General features: G+C 41.1%; 1 protein-coding gene across 15 annotated transcripts in view; it reads right to left on the bottom strand.

Annotated features, from left to right (window-relative positions):
- The window catches only part of LINGO1 (leucine rich repeat and Ig domain containing 1), a 502,233-nt gene that overhangs the window by 158,234 nt on the left and 316,659 nt on the right, over nt 1-27,340 (bottom strand). For 2 of the 15 annotated variants that reach the window (XM_078771948.1, XM_078771954.1), the window contains one exon: nt 22,463-22,504. The exons of the other annotated variants lie outside the window; for them this stretch is intronic. In XM_078771948.1, coding sequence (XP_078628074.1) covers nt 22,463-22,504 — 42 coding nt within the window. The remainder of the gene's footprint in view (nt 1-22,462; nt 22,505-27,340) is intronic. 15 annotated transcript variants of the gene reach the window in all.

Below are 27,340 nucleotides of genomic sequence, written 5' to 3'. Positions count from 1 at the left end.
TTTTTCGATTTCAGATCATGGGGGCTTCCAGGGGGGTTACTCCGCAAACTTCGGATCCCTACTCGTGCCTTATTTACCAACCGATTGCTCTGACACCAGATAAAACCCTTATACTCGATGGCCCACAAAATCACTCGGGCTTGATTTTCGATTTCGAGTCATGGGGGCTCCAAGGGGATGGGTACCCCCAAATCAGCAGAACCAAAAAAATCCCCGAAGCGGAGACAATTCTGAACAACATGAAACCGGCTGTCTTCATCAATATTTAACTTTTTCAGATGTCAACTTTCCATCTCAGCTTGGTTCCTTGTGCTGGGTGAAGCTGGGCCAACCAGATCCACATAGGTGTTTCTTCGGGATGTGGTTGTCTTTCATCAGGACAAGATGATCTAACAAGCGAAGACTCTTAGTTGCAATAATATCTTGTCGTGGTCGTGCCTCCACAAACACACACACACACACACACACACACACATACACACACACACACATGGTGGTGGTGATCTCTTTTAAGGATGCTCATGACATAACTCTCACCCATTGTGATTTACAGAAGGGACAACTGTTACTACATGCAATTACTGTGATGTGTTGGAAAAATAGTTGCTGCCAGCCATGCAGAAGAAACGTCCTTATAACTTGCACTGCCACTGTTTTGCTTCCACCATCACAATGCCCCACAAACATTAGGCTGCTCCGGTGCACAATTTCTTCAAAGAGCAGCACACTGAAATGATTCCACATCCATGTCATTCCCCAGTGACTTTTTGTCATTTGCAAAAATGATAGACTGCCTGTTTGGCCGCAAATTATTCTTCAGATCAGATTTTCCGACAGTGAACACGTCATGGACAGACAGGTGCCAAAGGTGTATAGCACACCTTGGGGACAATGTTGGGAAATGAAGTATGTATTCGTTGTGCATCCCTCACACACACACACACACACACACACACACACACACACACGCACGCACGCACACACACACACATACTCGTGTTTATATTTAAAAAATGAACTGAATTTAAAAACACCTATGGTTTTATGTTGTATCAAATAGTATGGAGGACCTAATTTTCACATTATACCATGCACTTAGATTTGCGATGGTTGAGTAAACAGAACAAAAATGGCATATTTTCGAAATAAAATGTTACATTCTCACTATGTCAATTTTTATTTTATTGTGCTCAAATAAAAATATGCATTGATGATTAAAATTGTAATTACATGGAATGTTTGATGTCTAGTATGTCCTCTGGTGTTGTTTTTTACATTTTCTAAAATTCCTTGAAATGTGCAATGCGTGGCAAAATAAGTGATTCGTGCATAACGCTTGGTGTCCACCACATTCACAATAATTGTGATGTCAGTTTCATTTTCAAATCACAAAGATTGAACTAATAGTGAAATTTCACATTTTCAAATAGTGAAATGAACTAGGTGTGTAGCTTAAGCCTCACACCTAGCTCGGCTTCACGCTGTTGAAACCAAAGCTTTCAGAATCATTGGAATCTCCCGTGATGAAGCTAACTCCAAGGGCCTTTCAATTACTCACCACAGGCAGGTTGGTGATCTTTCTGTCTTCTACCGACTCCTCTCCGGCCTTGCTCCTCCAGCTCTGTCTGTGCTCTGTCCCCCAAATATTCCTACAGGTCGCACAAGATCTGCCAGGAACCCTCTTCTGGTTAAACTGCCAAAATCAAGACTCTGCTCACCTTCACTCCTTCATTCCTCTTTTCTCCCGCCTCTGGAACAAACTCCCTCACTTTCTTCAATCCCACTCCTCCCTCCAGGTCTTTAAAACAGCTGTTCAACACCATCTCTTATCCTCCCCCATCCAAAACCTTGATCTTTTCTACCCCTGCTAATTTCACCACAGATTCACTTTTTTGAAATACCAACTTCCTTCCTGGAAGTCCTTGCAGTGTCCTTGTGTTTTCTACTCCTCCCACGCCTCCCCCCCTTCCCACGCCTCCTCCCCCCAAGCCCTCCCACAGATGTCCCGATGTCCCTGCTCTCAAATGTTGTGCTTCCCCTTATTCCCCCCTTCCCCTCGGCCTAGTATTTCTCTCCCGATATTGTCTACCGCTACCCTTATTATATGTTTTGTGTGTCTGTTTGATTTTTTGTGTGATAAATGTCAGCTCTTTCACGAGCCTCGATCCTGTATACAAAAAATAATAATAATAATAAATAAAAAAAAGCAATACCTTAAGAAGAATGCTGTTAATTCCTCTTCAATCGATCAATCAGAAAGTATATATTTTTCGCGATCATCTTGTCATATTATTTTTTCGTGTCCACCCCGTTATGCACGAATCACATCCCAGCAAAAGTGAAAAGAAACCCACATCAGTCGAAACTTGATTATGTGTAACGCGGGTCCAGTTTGTTGTGACAGCAGAGCAGTCACTCGCTGGCAGACGACCATTCGTTTACGGATGACGTCAGAACTTGTTTTCATCTCCGTGTCCTCCGGTGCTGCGTTATGCACGAATCCAGCATGCGAAGTGCACTCTCGTTTTCATTTTTGTGAAAACGAAGCATGTAGCAGTTCTGATGCTTCAAACTCAGATACTCCAATATATACCGAACAACATAATACAGCATACTTACTGTTTCCTGAAACTTTATTTTTCCACTCAGATGTAACACTTAGTGTACCCAGTATTGTAGCCATGCACATATATAGACGTACTCTTTGATGAGGAAACACCCCTCATATACTGTAGTTAATTTTGGCTTTGCAAATAATTTGTACATTTCCTTATCTATGACTTTTATTGTGTTTATGAATTACAAACAAACTCCAAATTATTTAATTAATTCTGCTTAACTGGATGCAATATCTTGCACGTAAATAATTACTCAATAAGTGATTAAATACAGCAGTGCACCTGCATTGTTGATTTAAAAATGAAGGTACAATAGTGATATAACCGGAGTTATAGTTTCGGACCTTTGTGAGCAGGTGGCACGGCAATGGTGTTATGGAATTCCATCTGCAAAAGATTATTCTATCTTCCTGTTTTACTCTCCCCTTTGTTCCACAAATGTCCTTAGCAATTATTCATTTCTCGACCTTGTCAGAAGGAATTAAGTATTACAAACTACATTTATTGATCCAGTTTCTTTTTGTCCTTGATCCTATCCCCATATAATGAAATTAACCTCTCGCACTCGGACAAGTATCTACCAAATTCCATCAAAATAATCTACTACATTTACCAACAGCGGATTTTTTAAAACTTCTGTTGATTGGGTATCATAAAGAAATGTTGCCTCAATCACCTTTCCTCTGAACACATAGATTGTATTCCCTCTCTTTCCTAATGAAACAACATGTGGTCACTGGTTAATAAGCACGGAGCAATCCAAGTACATAGTTCTATATCAAATTTATTCCGCTTTTTTTGCAATTTGGAGAATGATTCCCGATATCAAATGATTAGCATCACTGCACAGATTGCACCGTTTTTCCCAAGATGTTGTGTTGTTTGTTATAAGGTGATGTTGATGCTCTGTGCAAGACCTCATAAAGCGATTTTGTTTAGCAGCAAAGAAATGCATTTTTTTTTTTTTTTGTTATTACTTACGCCACCGAATGTGGATGGAGGTTACGTTTTCACCCCTGTCTGTCTGTTTGCTTGTTTGTTTGTCTGTGAACAAAATATCTCAAAAAGTTATGGATGGATTCGGACAAATTCGGCAGAGAGGTAGCGTATGTGACAAGGAAGAAATGATTAGATTTTGGTGAAGATCCGGATTCGGATCCGGCTACTAGAAATTTTTAAGTGATTCTTCACCATTGGGAGACAGGGCCAAAAACGATACATAGCAGGATATCTCAAAAAGTTGTGGATGGGTTTAGACGAAACAACTTGGTAGATCGGTTGGGTGTCTGACAAGGACGATTCGATTAGATTTTGGTGAAGATCTGAATATGGATTCGGATACGAGAATTATTTAATTTTTAAGTGATTCTTCACCATTGGGAGATAGGGTGAAAAGGGATATATAACATGATATTTAGAAAGTTATGGAAGAGTTATGACTAAACTTGGTGGACGAGTTGGTTCGGTGACGATAACAAGCCGATTAGAGTTTGGTTCAGGTCCAGATGCAGATCTGGCCTATCAGTGCGATACAAAACAAACTGTTCAGCCTGGTGGAGGTGTGCGCTCTACCGAGTGCTGTTCTAGTTATGAATGCATTGAAATGACCAATGACAGTGAATTGCAATTTCTGAAATGACAGTTATATGTTAATTTCATGTTCATCGGTGTTGTATCCATTTTTGTAATCTTCTGCACTCAAAGCTTCCAGCCAGCAAACTTTCACACACATAAAGGATATGAACTTGCACCATGTTTTATTGAATCAACAAAGGCCAATAAGTGACAATCCTATATTTGAAATTTAGACGACATATATTATGCATTCGTAATAAAGCAAGCACTGCGACAGTCCGTGTGTGCTCATTCTTAGAGTCAGTTAATCCCATCTCAGGCCAAGATGGGGATGCTCCGAGCCTTGGTGGGTCCTCTTCCTACTGTCACATGCTGAATATATTTACCCAGGGAATCACTTTGTGACGTCTCCCATTGCCAGAGACTTGTCCCATTTCTGGATGCTCACCCAATTTCCCAAATCTCCCTGACTTAAAGAGATCTCATGCAAAGTGAACATAAGTCCTATCAATTAGTTGCACACTTGGATATGCTCAGCGAAAGGGTGTCGAGGGTTTTATTACCGACTAGTATAAAACCCATCAAAAATGATGCATTGGAACAGTTCATTCGACAGTGCAGCCTCGTCAGCCTGCCAAAGTCTGAAGCCTCGGCCTAGTATCACGTGTGCTTATTGTACACCACTCCTTTCCTATTCCATCTTCAGGTGCTGCATGACGTCATTGCCGGGCACTGAAGGGGGCCCAGCGATGACACGCGCTGAAAGGGAGTACTCGGTTTTCACTCCGGTTGTTTGTTTGTTTTTCCGGGCGATACCTCAGCCATCCTTTGAGCTAGGAAGCTGAAATTTGGGCACCACAGTGAGCACGTGCTTTGGCAAAAACAGTATTATTTTTATTATTATTAAATCAATTAATTGATTGATTACTTAATTATTATCGATTAATTTCGTACTTTTTTCTCATCTGGGCAATACCTCAGGCACCTTTGTAGCTGTGATGCTGATATATGGACACGACAGTGACCAAGTGATGTGACTATAAAGGGTATTTTTGATTTATTGTTTATTTATTTATTGTTTTGCCAAGTGATGTGACTGTAAAGGGTATTTTTGAATTATTGTTTATTTATTTATTGTTTTGCCAAGTGATTTGGCTACAAAGGGTATTTTTGATTTATTGTTTATGTATTTATTGTTTTTCCAAGTGATTTGGCTATAAAGGATATTTTTGATTTATTGTTTATTTATTTATTGTTTTGCCAAGTGATGTGGCTATAAAGGATATTGTCACACGAACACCCTCGGTTAAGACCGTGGGATCGCGGATAGCCTGAACGAGCTTTAACTCCGAGGCGATGATCAATTGCGGATTTGACTATGCAAGCACGGGCGGAAGAAGGAAGAGGAAGAAGCGGCGAGCTTTTACCTCATGGCCCGCGGGCACCAGCATCTTCAACCTGCAAATTAACCCAAACCGAAACGGAGGTAAAATATACGAAAATAAACAGGTTTATTACACGGAACCCGATACAAAGGAAACGCGACGGAAGAAACTAATTCTAAATTGGGACGTCCCCACACAGATTTCCAATACGAGACAAAGGCAGCGTGAATAAAATAAGGGTCTCGTCATGTATTTGTGAATGCGCGCTTATCTCTGTCTATGTCAGGGATCGTCTGGCTCGTCCGACGCGCTCCGGTTGGCGCGAACTGCCTGGTCTTTGGTGCGGAGCAGCCCTCGGTGTGCCCGCTCGTCAGCGCTCCAACGCAAGCCTCGCTCGTCGTTCGCACACCAATGCAAGGAAGAGAATCGACGGCGTTCCTTCTCTCCACCGTGTTTTGAACTGCTTGTTCCTCCACCAGGTCCGAAGCAAGAGAAGGCCCAGCACAAAGGGACAGTCAGGAGCAAGAGGCCAAGGGAAGAGAAGAGAGGGAAGAGACAAAATGCCGGCGAGCAAGCGGTTTTATCACTCGTGGTGTCACGTCAGCCCACCTCTCTCCAAACCAGTGCCTCGTTTCTTGGTGGTCTTTCTCGCCTTCTGACGTCACCGGCTCTTGTCCTTCAATCAGCGACCTACTTCTAAGTAGTCGTTTTGTGCCTTCCGCACTGATTGGCCAAATGTTCGCGCCTTCCGCACTGATTGGCCAAGGTGTCATTGGTCGGTGGCCAATCAGTGTGCCGCTCCTTCACCTTTCTTACCCCCCAATCACGGGGAAGCTTTTTGTCCCTTCCATGACAAATCACACGTTCTCCTGGGCGTGGCTCCGAGCCTGCCTGGCACGATGTTTGTCGCCATGATGGCGTACTGCGTGGCTGCTGCCTGTTGGCTCTTCCAAAGTCATTGTGGTGGTGGGGGAATTATTTAATTAATGTGGTGCACTGAGGGCCTATCTAAGTGTCTATAGGACGTATTGCCATAAGGGACACTGGGATGCTCACAGAGGGAACGACACACAATGGAGTTAGCATATTCCCTAATTCTACTTAACATGCCCCGTCCCCTCATGGCGGGGACGAAGATACGCACTTATTCCGACATACGGGCTAAACACAGAACTTATTACAGGTGAGGTTCCCTATCACGACAGCCAGACACCTACCTATGCAGATCTACCTGGATCTAGATATTCCTCTACCCAAAAATTCATAACAAGATTTTTGATTTATTGTTTATTTATTTATTGTTTTGCCAAGTGATTTGGCTATAAAGGGTATTTTTGATTTATTGTTTATTTATTTATTGTTTTGCCAAGTGATTTGGCTATGAAGGGTATTTTTGATTTATTGTTTATTTATTTATTGTTTTGCCAAGTGATGTGACTATAAAGGGTATTTTTGATTTATTGTTTATTTATTTATTGTTTTGCCAAGTGATTTGGCTATAAAGGGTATTTTTGATTCATTGTTTATTTATTTATTGTTTTGCCAAGTGATGTGACTATAAAGGGTATTTTTGATTTATTATTTATTTATTGTTTTGCCAAGTGATTTGGCTATAAAGGGTATTTTTGATTTATTGTTTATTTATTTATTGTTTTGCCAAGTGATTTGGCTATAAAGGGTATTTTTGATTCATTGTTTATTTATTTATTGTTTTGCCAAGTGATGTGACTATAAAGGGTATTTTTGATTTATTGTTTATTTATTTATTGTTTTGCCAAGTGATTTGGCTATAAAGGGTATTTTTGATCTATTGTTTATTTATTTATTGTTTTGCCAAGTGATTTGGCTATAAAGGGTATTTTTGATTCATTGTTTATTTATTTATTGTTTTGCCAAGTGATTTGGCTACAAAGGGTATTTTTGATTTATTGTTTATTTATTTATTGTTTTGCCAAGTGATTTGGCTATAAAGGGTATTTTTGATTCATTGTTTATTTATTTATTGTTTTGCCAAGTGATTTGGCTATAAAGGGTATTTTTGATTTATTGTTTATTTATTTATTGTTTTGCCAAGTGATTTGGCTATAAAGGGTATTTTTGATTCATTGTTTATTTATTTATTGTTTTGCCAAGTGATTTGGCTACAAAGGGTATTTTTGATTTATTGTTTATTTATTTATTGTTTTGCCAAGTGATTTGGCTATGAAGGGTATTTTTGATTTATTGTTTATTTATTTATTGTTTTGCCAAGTGATTTGGCTATAAAGGGTATTTTTGATTTATTATTTATTTATTGTTTTGCCAAGTGATTTGGCTATAAAGGGTATTTTTGATTTATTGTTTATTTATTTATTGTTTTGCCAAGTGATTTGGCTATAAAGGGTATTTTTGATTCATTGTTTATTTATTTATTGTTTTGCCAAGTGATGTGACTATAAAGGGTATTTTTGATTTATTGTTTATTTATTTATTGTTTTGCCAAGTGATTTGGCTATAAAGGGTATTTTTGATTTATTGTTTATTTATTTATTGTTTTGCCAAGTGATTTGGCTATAAAGGGTATTTTTGATCTATTGTTTATTTATTTATTGTTTTGCCAAGTGATTTGGCTATAAAGGGTATTTTTGATTCATTGTTTATTTATTTATTGTTTTGCCAAGTGATTTGGCTACAAAGGGTATTTTTGATTTATTGTTTATTTATTTATTGTTTTGCCAAGTGATGTGACTATAAAGGGTATTTTTGATTTATTGTTTATTTATTTATTGTTTTGCCAAGTGATTTGGCTATAAAGGGTATTTTTGATTTATTGTTTATTTATTTATTGTTTTGCCAAGTGATTTGGCTACAAAGGGTATTTTTGATTTATTGTTTATTTATTTATTGTTTTGCCAAGTGATGTGACTATAAAGGGTATTTTTGATTTATTGTTTATTTATTTATTGTTTTGCCAAGTGATGTGACTATAAAGGGTATTTTTGATTTATTGTTTATTTATTTATTGTTTTGCCAAGTGATTTGGCTATAAAGGGTATTTTTGATTTATTGTTTATTTATTTATTGTTTTGCCAAGTGATTTGGCTATAAAGGGTATTTTTGATCTATTGTTTATTTATTTATTGTTTTGCCAAGTGATTTGGCTACAAAGGGTATTTTTGATCTATTGTTTATTTATTTATTGTTTTGCCAAGTGATTTGGCTATAAAGGGTATTTTTGATTCATTGTTTATTTATTTATTGTTTTGCCAAGTGATTTGGCTATAAAGGGTATTTTTGATTCATTGTTTATTTATTTATTGTTTTGCCAAGTGATTTGGCTATAAAGGGTATTTTTGATTCATTGTTTATTTATTTATTGTTTTGCCAAGTGATTTGGCTATAAAGGGTATTTTTGATTCATTGTTTATTTATTTATTGTTTTGCCAAGTGATTTGGCTACCAAGGGTATTTTTGATCTATTGTTTATTTATTTATTGTTTTGCCAAGTGATTTGGCTATAAAGGGTATTTTTGATTTATTGTTTATTTATTTATTGTTTTGCCAAGTGATTTGGCTATAAAGTGTATTTTTGATTTATTGATTCATCAATTAATTGATTAATTAGTTATTTATTTCATTTTCAAAAAGTTACACATTCGGATGAAACACTGGTGGTTCAGGTATGCTGTTAGCCAATTGATTACAAAAAAAATTTTTTTTTACGATTATGATTTATTTATTTTCATTCCACAATTAATCAATTAATTATTGCACACCGCTCTCTCCCATTCTGTCTCCATGTGCTGCACGACAGCATCACCCGACGATGTCATGCACTGAAGGTGCAACTCCACCTGTATAATTTTAAAAAAATGATAATTATGACGTCATAGGTCACGTGGTTCGGCCGCCATCTTGGAAAAACCGAAAACATTTGCACCTCTATATCTCCGAAAGCGCTGAATAGAAAAAATTGAGACATGGCTCATTGTAAAGAACTCTCCATGGGGAATAAAATGTGTTAATGATGTCATAGGTGCCTCCATTATGACGTCCTAATTCGACAAGTACAAAACTTCATCCAATCGAGATGAAATTTCTAGAGCATAATCTAGGAATAAATTAGTTTAGAAAAAATAATAATGATGACGTCATCGGTCACGTGGTTCGGCCGCCATATTTGATTTAACACGAAAACCTTAAAAAACACTGAAAATACATCCTGGCGAGGGTTTGCAATCTCTGATTCTTTATGAAATGACAGTTTGTGTCTAAATGGCTTAAGGTGTTTCTTCGGTTTGGAATCCTTGAAAATGCACAACTCGTTCAAGAAAACCATATGCATCAAATCATCTTGGTTCCAATTAGAAATATATTTTTGTTATTAATTTATTAGCCCGTCCAAGAGTCGGAGTTTTGAAATCACTTGTGTGTGTGTATGTGTGTTTCTTTGTGTGTGTGTGTGTTTGTATTGGTGTATGTGTTTGTTTGTGTGTGTGTGTGTGTGCGTGCGTGCATGTGTGTGTTTGTGTTGGTGTATGTGTTTGTTTGTGTGTGTTTGTGTTGGTGTGTTTGTTCGTGTGTGTATGTGTGTTGGCGTTTGTTTGTGTGTCTGTGTGTGTGTGTGTGTGTTTGTGTCCGCATGTGTCTGTGTCTACATGTGTGTGTGCATGTGTGTGTCAGTGTGTGTGTGTCTGTTTTTTGTTGGTGTGTGTGTTTGTGTATGTGTGTGCATGTGCATGATTGTGTGTGTGTGTGCATGTGTGTGTCTGTGGGTGTATGTGGGTGTGTGTGTGTGTGTGTGTGTGTGTGTGTGTCGGTCAGTCTGTCCAGGCCATAACATTTTTACCATTTACGTTTTTGTCATCAAATCATCTTTGAAGAAAAATTAATAAAACGTACAACTTTTAGCTCGTTTTCCCCAAGTTTAGTTCGAATAAAAAGCGGACGTGGGTGGGCTATGCATTTTGAGATGCTTTCTCGTCTATTAACTGTTTGTTACCAGAGCATTAAAATGGCTAAATACTTACTGTCACCACAATATCCCTTGTATTGAAATCCAACAACGGAGTAAGTGTTGATTTAATCAACAACAGCTTTTGGCGAATTCTCAGGTATGAGCTAGCGCACCTGTACAGCACAGTTAATGCGCTGCAGGCTTTTGATCTTCTTTCCCAGTGAATGTTTAACAAGTGATTGGCCACCAGCTCACAAAATCATTGTCACTCGTCATTAAGTGAACACGCACACAGCCTCTGGTCCTTGGTTACGACGCTTCGGGTGGTATACTCCTCTTGTCTGCAGCAGACAATTACCCACTACGGACATGCGGAGCCCACGGCGATGTGTACAGCAATACGATTCAGGTGGTGACACGAATGCCGAACAGGATACCAGGCAATGAGGCATCATTTTAGTTCTTGGTACAATGAGCAGATGGATTATATTCATTGTGCAATACCCAGGGGTCGTGGAACAAGAAAAGTAATAATAATACCGAATGCTATGTTATTATCTCGGAGGAAGTTTGCAAAACCTATTTCAACTTTATATTGAAAGTGGTCTTTTCTGATGAGTCCTGTACTTCCATATTCTATTTATTCCTCTTTCAGGTATAAAAAAAACAAAAAAAGCAACTATTAATTACTAATTATAAATAAACTATTATAAATATTATTATAAACTATTATATTATAACTATTATATTATATAACTTTTATAATATTTATATTTATAATGTATTTTTATATTTTAGCAATTTGCAATAATGCAGCAATTTATAATTTTATATTTATAATAATATATAACTATTATATTATATTATATTATATAACTATTATATTATATTATATATTATATAACTATTATATAATAAATATTATATTATAAACTATTATAAAAACAACTATTATAAATAAACAACTATTAATTACTAATTTGCAGCTTGTTCTATTCCAATGATTAATTGTTTCCTGAACTAGGCACATTTTTAGATTAACTCGTAAACAACTAAACAACGACAATGAAAAGCTGATTTTTTGATATCGCCAGATTAGACATGATGTTATGAAGGTTATCGAAAGCAGACACAAAAAGGACTTACATTTTACTGTGCAACGCAGAATGCAATTTACTCGGTGCCAGATGCCCTCTGGGATGAAACTGCACAATCTCATCTGGTACTCAATATTCTATCTATTTTTTTCCCCCATTTTTCTATCCTGCTTCTCAATTAACTTGCCTTGATTTAATGTTCCTGTCATACTATTTTTCCTTGGTAGAAAATGCCATATATGCTTCTGGGAATATCTTTCATTCCATGGCCAGATCGTTCTCTTTGCGCCTCATACACCGTGTGTATAGCAGGAAGTCCGACCTCCATGTTGTTCGACTAGTACAAGTTCAGCTATCAGGGATGCCTCTTCGCGGTGGTTGTACCCTCCAATGGAAGTCGGGGGCCAAATCCCCATTTCTTCCCTACTGCCCAAATTCGTCAGGGCAGCGCGGTCACGGTCGGAGTGCCGGTCGGTCCCCATGGACCGGCCTTTTACCTCTTGTCTCTCTCTCTCTCTCTCTCTCTCTCTCTCTCTCTCTCTCTCTCTCTCTCTCTCTCTCTCTCGCTCTCTCTCTCTCGCTCTCTCCGGTCTCCCTCTCTCTCTCCTGTCTCCCTCTCTCTCTTCGGTCTCCCTCTCTCTCTCTCTCTCTCTCCTGTCTCCCTCTCTCTCTTCGGTCTCACTCTCTCTCTCCTGTCTCCCTCTTCGGTCTCTCTCTCTCTCACTCTCTCTCACTCTCTCTCACCCTGTCGTCACCCTGACTTCGTAAAGGTGAGGGTACACCATCCTGGATGCAGGGGATCTATGGGACCCTCCTGCGAGATTGATCGGCTGTCTCCGTGCGGTCAGGCTTCTTCGAGAGAATTGTCCGGGGACATACAACAACAGCTATAACAACAACTACCGTACTACAAGTACAACAGACAAAGTCATTCGGTTTCAGTAGGTATAGAATATACCTCGTTATTAATCTTTAGGATTAATTTGGCCAGGTACATAAATTGAAATTGGAGGAGAGTTGAAATACTTTCTTGCCGAAGTACTCTTCATTGTACATCGTAAAAACTGTCTGAAACAGTGCGTGACATTTGATTTTTATATAACGATATATATCCAGGCTATGAATTGTTCTTGTGATTAGCGAAATGTCCTTTTATGTGTAACGAACTTTTTCTCTGCTGGAGCTTCGCACAGTTAGTTCTGACCTGGAGAAGTAATTTTACCTTTTTGAATCCTACTTTTACAATTCATACTTTTAGATGAATTACAGGCATAAAATGTATTTAAAAGCAAGTGATTTGATAAATGGGTAGAAATCAACTGTGGTCTTGTGTATTATGGCAGAAATTCCTGGCATAATGTGACTGAAAGAAAACCGCAAAGGTGTATTGTACATACCTTATTTTTGTAAAATTCCTGACAGAATAACAGCATTCAATTCCCAAAGGATATGATCAATTCAGAACTATGGACCACTCTTGCATCATTGCGTGTAGCAAAAGTTAGAGGTGACATGAACCCGAAATTGTTTGCCTGCATCTGGCTCTGATGATTCAATCAACTCACACTGGTGTTCCCAAGTGGCTGTGTGAGCAGCACAGTGGCCACACTTTGGGACCTTGCTTCGGTTGACATGCTAAGCCTCGTTAGGGTAGCTCAGAACATAAACTGTTAATGAAAGGGTATGTCCGGCTTTCCAAGTGTGTACGCTTCCCTGTTGTGAAACTGGAAAAATAAGTTCCACAGAAAAGCATCGGCAGCAACAGTGCAGGATAAAGCTAGCGGATATTTCAGAGCAGCATTGCAGCTGCATTGATGATCGACTGGGCAACTATAAAAACCAAGGAGTGTGGGTCAAACGCTTACTGAATATCAGACCACAGAAACCCAATGAGAAGGGAAAGAGGCAAAAACATTCCGGCTCAGTCATCACAAACAAGGACCGTGTCCACCACTGAGGAACGTCTGAGGAACAAATGCAAACGAACGAATCATACAGAAACAGGAAATTGTATGATAATTTTATAGATAAGTCATCAGAACATGGAATATAGGAATATTATAGCAGGCTTGCACACTTGAGATAACAAGAAGAAAACGACATAAAATGTTGTAGCCCCCGTGGTTTTAGTAATTTTGCTGTAAGGAATTAAAAGCCATCAGTCGGCCATGTTTGGTCAGATTAGAAAAACAAAATCCTGTGCATATGTAAACTCTCATGTTTTGCCTTTGTGCCAACTTTGAACAAAATCGGTCCTTGCATGTCGAGAAATGGTTGGGGACACTTTTAAGTAATAAAATGGCCACCAGTTGGCCATCTTGGATCTGATCTTGAAAAAAAAATTACGTGCATATGTAACCCAACATTCATTTTCGGTGTGCCAAGTTTGAACAAGATTGGTAAATGCATGTCTGAGAAATGGTTGAGGACGTAGTCAATATCGGTTTTTTTTACAACTAAAATGGCCGCCACTCTACCAGTCGGCCACCTTTGATCAAATCACAAAATACCGTGAAGTGCACGTATATGCCGTCATATGCTGTGCTTGTGCCAAGTTTGAACAAAATCAGACAATGTATGTTCAAGAAATGGTTGGGGATATATTTAAGTTACAAAATGGCCACCAGTCGGCCATCTTGGATCTGATCTCAAAATAAAATGACGTGCTTATGCACGCCATCATTCATTATCTGTGTGCCAAATTTGAGCAATATCGGTAAATGCATATCTGAGAAATGGTTGAGGACGTGTTCAACATCGGGCTTTTTTTTTACAACTAAAATGGCTGCCAGTCGGCCATCTTTGATCGCATCGCGAAACAAAATGATATGCATATGTATACCATCATGCGTTGTCTTTCTGCCAAGCATGAACAAAATTGGTCCATACATCGCTGAGATATGATTGCAGACGCCCTGACGGACGGACGAGACCCTTCACTCTTGTGTCATAAGCCCCCGTTTTTTGACTAAGTCTGACAGGGGCTAATAATACATGAGTTGAAAAGATACGGAGAGGAAGCTTATTGGTTGATGCGAAATGAGATGTCAAGGCAAAGGAGAATTCCACCACATCTACCATGGAATACTGACATCAGAAGGAGAATGTCTATCTTGAGATGATGTAGCACAAAAGCCGAAAGGTAAGCCAAATGTAAGGCAGGCTCCTCTGGTGTTTAAACCAATATCACCTCAAATGCTCATACGAGATTCAAAACCAAAGATAATGCCGTCACAATCGTAGAATAATCTGTTACCTCGACAGCACCTGACAAATACATTGACAAATTTTATAATCTACAGAAAGCCATGCAAGTGGCGTCAAGACATGATGTCTTATTCGTGATGTGAGATTGTGATGCAGAAGTCGGATCAGATTGAAAGTCAGCAAGTCCCTCGTAGTTGATGTACCTCATCATGGGAATAATAGATATGTTGCCCCCCTTTAGTTAAAAAGGTGGGGCACCCCCAATCACCAAAAATATCCACCCAGCCCCCCACTCACCGACACCCATAATTATATGGGAGGGTAAAAATAGGCTGTACATTGTATTCTGTGAATACCACCTAGTTATTTTCAGTTATGAAATGGTTCGAGAATAAAAGGTATACCTTTTGAATGCTTATGACTTCACTCTATCACCGTTTTGAAGTTTATCGTTTTGTACACATTTGATTGGGCAGCAATTTTTTGCCGTGCCATCCCGACATATGGAGTCCGATAGTACTCCATGATTACATGAAATTTCCATTGGTCCCTGCTATTATGCTGACATTCCTAGCAAACTCCCCAAATATTCCACACTTTATTGGGAACACATTCCCTTACAACAGCCTGGTGGGACCAGGTTATCTGCTATGGACAAGCCGCTAATGCATTTGGAAAACTTCGTAATATCTGGGAGCTAAAGATTGTGACATGAATATGAATGAATGATCGTTTTAAGGCCATTTTCCCCGCGAGAGCGGGGGTTAGCCTTGCGGGCCCCATGACAATCATGGTTCCCCGTTTGAGGCAATGTTTTTATGGCCGGATGCCCTTCCTGACACCAACCCTTGGTCACGCTCTTACGATGCGCAGGGATACGGTGTACCTATTCTAAATCGGGGTACACACCGTGATCATTCATCCCAGCAAGCTGGTACTCAATTTGCCGACCTCGGAATGATGACAGGCTGAGTCAACCCCCCTGGCGTTAATTCAGTGATCGACCGGAATTCAAATCCAGGATCCTAGGATCCCAAGCCGGCACCCTAACCGCTAAGCCAACACCAGGCTGTCTAAAGATTATGAAATAAAGATAATAAAATAAAAATCAACGAAAGACAACAGTTGTATCGACATTGTCATGTGCATCGGAATGTCTGAGCATGAAGCGAGCTCACAAACAAATGAACAAATATTGACTGCGGAAATGAGGTGGCCCAGAAGAATATTGAAAGTTTCAAGATTGTGGAAAATAAAAAGAGATTATCAAATTGCTGGAATAATAAGCAAGACTATTACAAAAGGTCCAATAAGGGAGACTGTCATGGTTTCAACATATCAATGATAAACCCAGATAAGAAACCATGCATGGCGATACCACTGAGAAATAGACGAAGATCAAAGATGGTTCAGATAGCCACCGTGAAGAAAGACAAAGAACAAAAGGATTTAAGGATGAACAACAACAACAGACATTTTAAGGCCATTTTCCCTGCTAGAGCGGGGGTTACCCTTGCGGTCCCCATGACAATCTTCTCCATTTTTCCCTATTTTCTGCATCTCCCCTTGTTAACCCCCTTGCCCACATTTCTTCTTCCACCACCTTTAGCCAAGTCTTTCTCGGTCTTCCCCGTCCTCTACTTCATTCTACATTCATTTCCTTCACTCTTCTCAACCAGTCACTTTCATCCTTCCTCAACACATGACCAAACCATCTCAAACTGTTTCTCTTCACAGCATCAATCACAGGCTCTATTCCCATCATCTTTCGCAATTCATCATTTGTCTTCGTCTCTCTCAACGATACCCCGCACATCCACCGAACCATTCGCATTTACACCCTTTCCAGCCTTCGTTGCTGCTTTAAGGATGAACAAAGTGTTGAAATTTTCCAGGACAGAAAGAGTTGGAAAAGACAGCCTATCCCACCTCCTCCCTCTCCCCCATCCAATCCCCCACCCTACCGCACCCCCTTTCATCTACCATTCCATTCTATTCCATTTTTATTGGTAAATTTTGGAAAGCAGTGTGTGTTCTTTGTGTACAACAGTGGACTTCAGGAGTCCATTTAAGGTTAATGAGTGTGAATAGGAATCTGTTATAATCAACCATTTCACACCTCATTTAGGGTGATTCAACAGTCCTCTTATGCTAATAATGTCCACAGGTCTTTAGCCTGGACAACCTGTTTGATTGTAGGACAATCTACTCATTTTTGCAATGTTATGAGGGGGAGGAGGAGGAGGAGGGATAACCGCAGCTAACACGATGGGAAACAATAATCTGGACATTCTAACAGTTAAGCATGCCACACATAGCAGAGCTATTCACTCTGAATTTGTATTCAAATGGGATGTTACAATGGTGAGCTACCTGGCAAAAAGAACAAAGCTGACATTGTGTTGAGTGCAATGCAATATGAAGCCAGTATGGCCACTATAGTGACGAGAAGAAACCACACATCATCATACTTTCATCGTCAATCATCACCAATCATACCGAAGGAGGAGTTGAGGTCGGGGTTAAGAAGATTAGAACATCTCCTGCAAATGACAGTAGAGGAAGATCACTATTTGGAAAGTAGAGCAATGTGATGGATGTCAGCTCGATTAAATTCACACCGTTTTCGCAGGTCCCACACAGTCCCAAAACAATTTTTTTTGACAAACCTCGTGAAAGAAAAGGTGACACCACACATGAATTGTGGGGTTGGAAACCCAAAACTTCATAACAATGTCTAATCAGGAATACAAGTGTGATATAGAAGGATATTGTTCCCCCTGAACATCCTGATTAAAATATTATATATATATATATATATATATAAATAAATATATATACTAGAAAACAAACACGAAATAATGACAATAACACCGAATAGATTGCCTTGAATGTCGTGTTTGTGTTCTTGTATATTAAAGTTCTGTAGTACCAAACACCTGTTTATATATATATATATATATATATATATATATATATATATATATATATATATATATATATATATATATATATATCACTGGGTGAACAATATGTTGACATATAAAGTGAAATCAAAGTAAGTTTGTGGCTGAGCGTTAGGCCAGTTGTCCTGCTTACTAGCATTTGCCTCTAAAGATTGAAGATGCTGAAGTAGCTTCTACAAGGAGTCGTAGGCCATTCTGATCTAAAACCTATCCTATATTTGAACAAAAAAAGAAAAAGACATAAAATGTCATAGCCCCGCCATGGTTTTAGGAATTTTGCTGTACGGAGTTAAAGGCTGTCAGTTGTCCATTTTTGGTCGGATGACAAAACAAAATCTTCTGCAAATCTACACTCATGTGTTGTTTTTGTGCCAAGTTTGAAAAAAATTGGTCCATGCATGTCCGAGAAATGGATGGGGACACGTTTATGTAACAAAATGGCGGCCAGTCGGCCATCTTGGATCTGATCTTGAAACAAAATGACTTCCATATGTAAGCCATCATTCATTATCTGTGTGGCAAATTTCAACAACATCGGTAAATGCATGTCTGAGAAATGGTTGAGGGACGTGTTCAACACAGGGTTTTAACAACTATAATGGCCGCCAGTCGGCCATCTTTGATCACAGCGTGAAACAAAATGATGTGCAAATGTATACCGTCATGCATTGTCCTTGTGCGAAGTATGAACAAAGTCGGTCCATAAATCTCCGATATATGGTTGCGGATGTATGGATGCACGGACGGATGGACGAGACTAAATCCATAAGCCCCCGTTTAGGACAAAGTCCAACGGGGGCTAATTACCTGCTGCAACTGCCACAGGTGAGGAAATGGCAAACCACCCATCACATTCCTTGCCAGCATGTAATCTTCATTATCGTGCAGGTGGAAAATGCGACGTTTGCAAATTACATTTCGCATCAGCCTGTTTGTCGCTCCCATCCGAGAACTTGCCTCGTGATGCTGTGATCCCAGCATGCAACTCCAGACCTTAATTATTTGTCCTTCCGTCAATAGTATTTGGTAACTGGAGACTTCATAGAACACCTTACCACGTGCTGCCTTGAGAAACAAGGACGTTGTCGGGGTCGACAAATGACAAATTTGATGGGTCGAGATGACATAAAATGCTGTAATATTTTGTCCAAGTACTGTTAAACGGTTAAGGTAATGTAGTGAGAGTGGGTTTTGAAAGTGTCAAAAAGGCAATTTGTGTTTTACAGTGTTCAAGTATATAATTCCAGTGCTATCTGCCACATGGTCGGGTTGTCGGTGACTAAACCGTCGCCCCTCACTGGCTTTGCTAGTGGGGAGGGTGACCGTGACACCTTGCCAGGACTAAAATCAACACCTGGCAAAGGGCTTCAAAAAACTCATAAAAAACACCCATCTGGATTGGACCAGTTTGAGTCATACCAAAGACTTTAAAATGGTACGTGCTGCTTCCTTGCTTGAAAAGGATAGAGCACGGACAATCCTCATTGGTTGGCATCCATGGGGAGGAGGAAATTCTTCTTGAGGAAATGCCCCGCTGAGTAGGGTGAGAAAAGCGGCGCCATTGTTATGACGTCACTGGTACCCATAGTATCCCGGGAAGTGAGATTCGTGATGGCGCTTCCCCCAAGCTCAGTGTTAAGTGTTTGTCTCCTCAGTGTGACCATGTGCGTGCTCGTGTGTGTGTGTGTCAGCTCTATAACGAGCCTTAGCTGAAGTATAAAAACAAAATTAATATTTAAAATCAAGATTTTATGAAGATTCGAGAAAAAATTTTTTGGAAGTTTATCAACGTTGATGTGAAAGTGTAAAAGATGCAGTGTCTTTTACACCACCTTATCTAACACATTCCATTTGTTCCTTGTGCCTGTTTTTTTTTTTTTTTTTTTGTTTTTTTTGCATACAAGATCGAGGCTCGTGAAAGAGCGAACATTAATCACACAGAAAGACAAACAGACACATACAACAAATAACATCGGGAGCGGTAGACAAGATGGGGAGAGAGGGGGAAGGACACAAACAAAACATTTGAGAGCAGGGACCGAGAGACATGGAGACATCGAGAGATCTGTAGGAGGGAGAGGGCTTTGGGGGGGAGGCATGTGAAGGGGGGGGGCGGGGTGGGAGAGGTATAAACATATGGACACTGCCAGGACTTCCAGGAAGGAAGTTGGAATTTCAAACAAGGTGGATCTGGGGTGAATTAGTGGGGGTAGAAAAGATCAAGGTTTTGGATGGGGGAAGTGTCTTAATTACATAAGAGATGGTGGTGAACAGCTGTTTTAAAGACCTGGAGGGAGGAGTGGGATTGAAGGGAGTGTGGGAGTTTGTTCCAGAGGCGGGAGAAAAGAGGAACGAAAGAGTGAAGGTGAGCAGAGAGCCGAGATTTCGGCAGTTTAACCATCAGAGGGTTGCTGGCAGATCTTGTGCGACCTGTAGGAATATTTGGGCGACAGAGCACAGAGAGAGCTGGGGGAGCAAGGCCGGAGAGGAGTCGGTAGAAGACAGAAAGACCACCTACCTGCCTGCGGTGAGTGAGTGAAAGGCCCTCAGAGATAGCTTCATCGCGGGAGATTCCAATGATTTTGAAAGCTTTGGATTCAACAGCGTGAAGCCGAGCAAGGTGTGAGGCAGGAGCACCAGCCCATAGGGGAGAACAGTATTCCATTGAGCTGCGGATGAAAGCCTTGTATGTGGTGAGGAGCTCAGGTGTGCCGAGGAAGGACTTCGCACGACGGAGGATGCCCAGTCGGCGACTGGCTTTGGAGGCCAGCTTGGAAATGTGGTTTTCCCAAGAAAGATCATGGCAGATAGTGAGACCCAAAAGCTTGAGCGACAGAACTTCTTGGAGAGGATTGTTGAGAAAGTAGATGGGAGGGTTGTCCAGTCGATCTTTTCGGAGAGACATAGTAAGAGAGTGAGGTTTGTCAGGATTGAAAGACATGTTCCACTTGTTTGACCAGTCTGTGATTTTGTCCAGGTCTTCAGAGAGTGAGGAGGCTGCAGACTGCCGATCTGAGGGAAGAGGAATGGAGCGGCAGAGAGTGGAGTCATCAGCAAAGAGATAGAGAGGATTTTCAAGAGAGTCGGAGAGATCATTGATAAAGACCAGAAAAAGCACAGGGCCCAGCACACTGCCTTGCGGAACTCCAGCCTGAACAGGAAGGGGAGATGAGAGAAATCCATTCAGGGCCACACGTTGACTACGACCAGAGAGGAAGTCCGCAAGCCATGCATGGAGATTTCCATGGATACCATAGGAGGAGAGTTTGGTGAGCAGAGCTGGGTGCCAGACCGTATCGAAGGCACGTGATATGTCAAGGGAGACAGCTCTGATTTCCTGTTTGGCATTGAGGACCTCCATCCATTGTTGAGACAGCAGAAGCAGCATGTCCAGAGTAGAGTGACCTGGTCTGAAACCAAATTGATGATCGGAGATCAAGCCATTGGAGAAGAGGAAAGATTTCATATCCGAAGCAATGATGGATTCCATGACTTTGCTGATAATTGGGAGCAGGCTGATTGGTCTGTAGTTGCAAGGATCTGTTTTTGCACCTTTTTTGTGTAAAGCGGTAATGTTAGCTGATTTCCAGGATGCTGGCAGATGACCTTGAGCAAAAGATAGGGTGAAAAGAACAGAGAGAGGGTGAGACAGAGCGGCAGAGCAGGATTTTAGGACCCGTGGGCTGATGCCGTCTGGTCCAGTTGCAGAATCAGAGTCGAGGTTTGACAAAAACTCCTCCACCTTGTCAGGAGAGAAGGACACAGAGTCCAGGAGCAGTTGGGTTCGACTGGGAAAGGTGGGAACAGAGAGAGATGGGTTTGGGACTAAGGATTTTGAGGCAAACACAGAGTTGAGGCATTCGGCTTTGTCACGTGCGATGTCAACTGTGTGGCCATTTGAGGTAAGGGAGGGGATGGAGGGGGAACAAACACCAGAAACTGATTTGACCAGACGCCACCAGGATTTGGAGGAAGGAGACAGGTTTGAGAGTTCATTCTTGAGTGAGGAGAGATAGTGCTTCCTGGCAATCCTGAGGGTAGACACACACTTGTTTCGAGCTTGGTGGAAGGAACTGAGATTGCCTTCAGTTGGATTAGCCTTCAGTTAGTTGGATTAGGATTAGATTAGATTCGTTTGTGTCCTTTATAACATCCTTATAACCAGTAAGTTTCCTGCTTGGAATAATTTCCAATTTTATTTGACCGCCAGGCAGGTAGACAGAGTAAAAATATTACCCCACTCCTCTCTGTGTCCGTGCGATCGGAATGAAGTCGGAGCCAAAGTACTGTTCAACTACAGATTCGTTTTCCAAATCATGTTTAAAATATAACATTAAATTACAATTAAGTTGTTCCTCGATCATAAAGTGACGTTTGTAGACATGGCAGAAAGACAGACAGACAGACAGAACCAATATCTTAACCCTGCTTTTGAGTTTGATGGCATGCGGTAAATACTAACACACAATATACTCGTATATATAGTTCCATTCCATTAGTAGAGAATAGAGACGTCACTGCAATTTTGAATAGGAACCTAATTTTTAATATAGTGAGACAAAAATAATTGTTTATGATTTTTAGGATCGATGTGATGAAGCATCATGTTCCAATAAATGTATTTTCGTCACAATTACCATGCATGCAGGTGATGCTGTGAATGCCTTTGCTTTGTTACCTTTAAATCCAGGTTTTCCTTGAACTGCAGGAGGTTTTCAACCTTTGGGAAATTACGCTCGGATGAAATCGGCCATGTGTGATAGATGCATAAATGCACTTCAAAAAATGCAATTAAATATTCTACAAAGCGTATTCGTGTAACTAACAACGATTGCTGAATGTCTTTCGATTTCTCAGTGTCAACGTTTTTGCATTTTCATTCTGTGATAATGGTCAGTTCACTCAGTCGTAATACCTATTAGTGAATGTATACTTCAGTGAGTTTACAAATACATACATGTAGCATCAAAGCAGAACAAATGACATAAATTGATGAGACGACACCAAAGCCGACTGGCTCGGATGGGCAAATAATTAATTATTAGTTCATAAACGTCTTCACACAAAAGGAAGTTGCACCAAAATTTCATAAACACAGTAAATCAGTTTGAAAAAAAAAAGATGGACTAAAACACAACGCACAAATCGTTTACAACAGAAACAATCACAAACACTAAAGAACCCCCAAATTAAATCTCAAGCCACGAACACCCGACAGAATGGCCAAACGAAATTACTTATCCTCGTCCACCTTTAAATTAACCCTTAAGGTGGAAGGCGAGGCTCGAAGACAAACACAGACGTACCAAGGGGGAAAAGGGATGAAAGATGTCACTGGCAAATGAGCCCTTCAATGAACGTGGGGAAGGAAAACCTCTTGGGCTTGGGGCAATCCCGCATCAAGCTGGGAAAGAAGCCATGTGTACACTCGGGAAATCATGACTACCCCGCAGCAGCAGGTCTGGCCTGTCAGTGTAGGGCAATGTCAGCCCACACAGCACACGGTGTGGACAACAACAGCAGCCAATCTGCCCCTTCGGCGCTAGCTTAGACTCGACTCGGGTTTTCCACTTGACTCCGCCACTGCCACTACGACGCCGACAATGACACCTACACTCGGACGACACTCCCCTCCGATGGCAACCAGGGCACCCTCTCTCTCTCCATCTCTCTTTGGGCACTGGATTTTATGCTCAAAATCTGCAGTGGCATCTCTGCCGGTTCACCCAATGAGGAACAGTCACGGTGCCACCAGGGCAACCCCAGGCTGTAAAACCCTGCCACCAGAAGGTTCTCAGTAGTTACCGAGAAGTGCAAGGTGGAGAGACGAGGTCAATTGTACATTAAACGGACATGCGGTTAATAATTTGGAGGTGTGGTTGTGGTAAATTATTTGTCAATTTGTGATTGGAAATTTGATATTTTGTGACGAATCAGTGTTCTAACCTGGCAATAAAAATTATACATCATCGTCGTATTTACAAAGCTAGCCACCTGTGTCTGTCTGTCTGTCATCTAACTTGTACGCACTCCTAAGCTTCTGAACCTATTTATCTTAAAACTACAGCTTGGTCTGAGATGTGAATGGGTAGAAAAGGCAGGTTGAGAAGGGTGGATGATGTGGTTGATGGAAGTGGGTGATGTGGTTGAGTATAAGGATGTGAAGGTGTAAAGAAGGCAGTGACATTAGAGAATAAGTGGGAGTGGATGAAGGCTCTCAGGGAAATATGCTATGGGGTAAAGGGGAATCGGAGAAGGGTTGCTGAGTGAATAGAATACAGGGAGTATGATTGCAGGTGTTTGCTTCAAACACCTACAGACAATTGTAGGTTTAAAGGCAGGGGATCTAGTATACGTACAACACATATCTGAGGTGCATTCCTTAATGAAGGTTTCCCACTTCATAATTCTAAAATGTGTGAATGTGAACGGAAAGGCAATTACCCACGTTGATGGAGCGTTTGTCATGCCATTTGACATGTGGTAGCAGTGGATGTCACATGGCGTGCCATTGTTCATTCAGTGTGTTATTGTAGACTGGAAAATGGCTGCTTTCATCTTCCATGAGCAAAGTGTTATCATCAATGTTTTTTCATCTAAGTGGGAAAACTCCTGTGGACATTCATTACTGGCATTGTGCAGTGTGTGGAGAGTCAACACTTGGAACTCAGTGCAGAAGTGTTTAAGGGGGCCGGGCATGAAAGCAGTGAACCTGAACTTCATTCTAGACAATCCCGAATAAGCCGTTCACTGAGAGTTCAGAAACATTCATGCATGCAAGAATTTATGTTAAGCAACCATAGCACATTGGTGGAAGAACCAGCATGGATGGCCCCAGGAATACGACAAGGTTCTGCAAATCAGATTTTCAAAATATCAAACGTTTCTGTAGTCCGGCAGCTAAGCTAAATATAGCATAACAATTGTGTATTTTGTGAGGAAAGCACCAAATTTGGCACACCAGTAGACTATAATATTATGAAAAGATCTGGATATTGGGCCATCTCAGATTCAGAGATTTGATTTTTGCAAGATTTGCAGATTTTGCAGATTTGCAAGCTGAGATTGCAACGCCAGGGACGGCCGACTCCTTCCTGCGAGATGCCCACATCACCCGCACAAGAAGAGCTCATCAAATCACTGCAGCGGCACTGCACATCCTGCAACACCGTGCGTATGAACACCACTGTATGACATATGCTGATGATGCAGAAGACCTGCCTGAGTTCGAAGACTGGTGTCACCAGAGAGGAGAAGACATTCCCAACTTTCAGTATTGGGCAACTGTGCTGGAACTAGAGATGTTGGTACTGGTGGTACTGGTGGAGATGTCCGCAGGAAGGCAGGCTTCATTCACGATGTACCTTGATGCCCTGACGGAATTGGTCCCATGGTTCCATGCCTTAGACCACACACACTATGCCAGGTGGGTCCCTGTTCACCTGAGGGACATGGTTGCACTCCCAATGAAGCACCCAGATGTAGCCAGAGAATTCAGGGCTGGCAACTTCACTGTACAGAAGACGAAGAAGGTGTTCTCTTCGATCCCAATCGACCAGGCGCATGAACAGAATAACGCCTGCATCAAAGGAGATGGTGGAGCAGTCGGCCTCACTGACAACCCAAGTGCCCTGCGGCGTTGGATGATTGCCGGGCCAGAAGTTGCCAGGGCCATAGAAGAGTTCCAAGATGGCCATCAACACTGGGGGAGGCGAGAGGACACACGTCATCATGACCAGACACCAAGTGTGCAGACCTCTTTCGCCAAGGATGTCCGCGCCCTTGTCAGCGTCATAGAAGAGCTTGGCAACCCCTTTGAGGAAGAGAGCATGGATCTGGTTGTCCTTGACACAAAGGAAATTGCAGGTCCTGCTGCAGTTGAGACTGTCAGGAATGTGAAGAAGATTGGCCAAGAGCAGTTCCAGGCTTTCACCAGAGAATGCCTGGTGGAAAGGACCAAGCCAATTGATGATGCAATTCGTCGGAACAAGCTGAAGGTGTCATTTTGGAAAATGGCTGCCACAGCCATCAGGGGCACAGCATATTGAGATGGCCCAATATCCAAATCCGTTCATAATAGGATAGTCTACTAGTGTGCCAAATTTGGTGCTTTCCTCACAAAATGCACAATTGTTATGCTAAGTTGCCCCACTACTGCACTGTTGGTGCCATGTATGCTCACAGATGACCAAAAAACAACACACGATTCTCCATGTCACAGAACATGTTGTTCAGAAAGGCAGCGTGTGGGAAACAGTTTGTGTACAAAATAGTAACTAATGGACAAAACCCAAAAGGCAGTCGGCACACTGGAAGCATTCAGAATCAACTTTAATAAAGAATTATGTGTGCAGCCATCAGCCGAAAGGTTGATGGTGGTCCTCTCTTTGGATTATCGTGGGTGGCAGCATGTGTTCCGAAAGCTACAACTGTTACTGGTAACAGTTCCTGTGAGGTGTTGGACAAACTTTTTTTCTGTCAGCCATGGAGAAGAAACATTTGGAACATGCGCACATGTAAAACATCTGGAACGTGCAACCTCTCAGTTGTTTTTTCAAACTTAAACCCATCAAACTTGTTTTTGTACATTTATACAAAAAGTTCCCTTGCCTGACGTGTGCCTTCTGCAGTACTCTGAGAGGGTTAATTGGTTGCGTTTCACCCACTCAGATTTTGAATTGAGCGAATTAACAAAGCCCTATTGAAACTGCAATATCATGGATTGTCATGTAGGTATCACTTCCTGTTCTTACCAACAATTCTGCTAAATCTTTCAGAAGAGTGCCGTCATAGTACATAGCCAAGGCAATGATGACATTAGCATATTAGCATGCATCATGAATCATTTCACACCTACCTTACTTACTCAACATCAAAATAAACTGATCAAATCTTTAGAAAGGCGCCCATTGAAATCCTCCACCCAAAAATGAAAAATATTTGAACACAGAGGTAAAGTTCAGCTATCTTTACGAAACACATGCCAATAAACAAAAAGCATGAACCTCACAAGGGGTGGTGCAACAAAAGTCACAGTACTGCAACACAAAGGCATGCACCTGAATACAGTCAAAACAAAATGACACAGGAATGGACACAACACTCCTAACAGTCAAGGACAGAATGACAGCAGTCCTCAATATCGTGTGTGTCCTCCTTGAGCTGTTATGCAGGCTGTACACCTCCGACGCGTGCTCTGTACCATGCATCTGATGCAGTCCTGGGGAATTCTGTCCCACTCCTCCTGCAACCCTTGAATGAGCATTTGCCGATTGACAGCCGTTGATCTCCTCGACGCTAGACGTCAACCAAGCTCATCCCATAAATGCTCAATGGGATTGAGGTCAGGGGAATAAGGCATCCAAAGCATCACTTCAACACCCTGTTCCTGGAGGAAGTTGGTGGTCAGGCGAGCAGCATGGGGTCGAGCGTTGTCCTGCCTGAAAACTGCGATGTCAGGATGAGCCTGGAGAAATGGCAGCAGATGAGGTCTCAAAACTTCATTGACATAACGCTGAATAGTGAGATTGCCTTCAATGACGACCAGAGGTGTCCT

The sequence above is a fragment of the Myxine glutinosa genome, chromosome 2 (assembly GCF_964187855.1).
Source record: "Myxine glutinosa chromosome 2, kmMyxGlut1.1, whole genome shotgun sequence".
Lineage (NCBI taxonomy): Eukaryota > Metazoa > Chordata > Myxini > Myxiniformes > Myxinidae > Myxine > Myxine glutinosa.
Note: the sequence above shows the minus strand (reverse complement) of the source record. Positions and strands in the feature narration are given on the sequence as shown.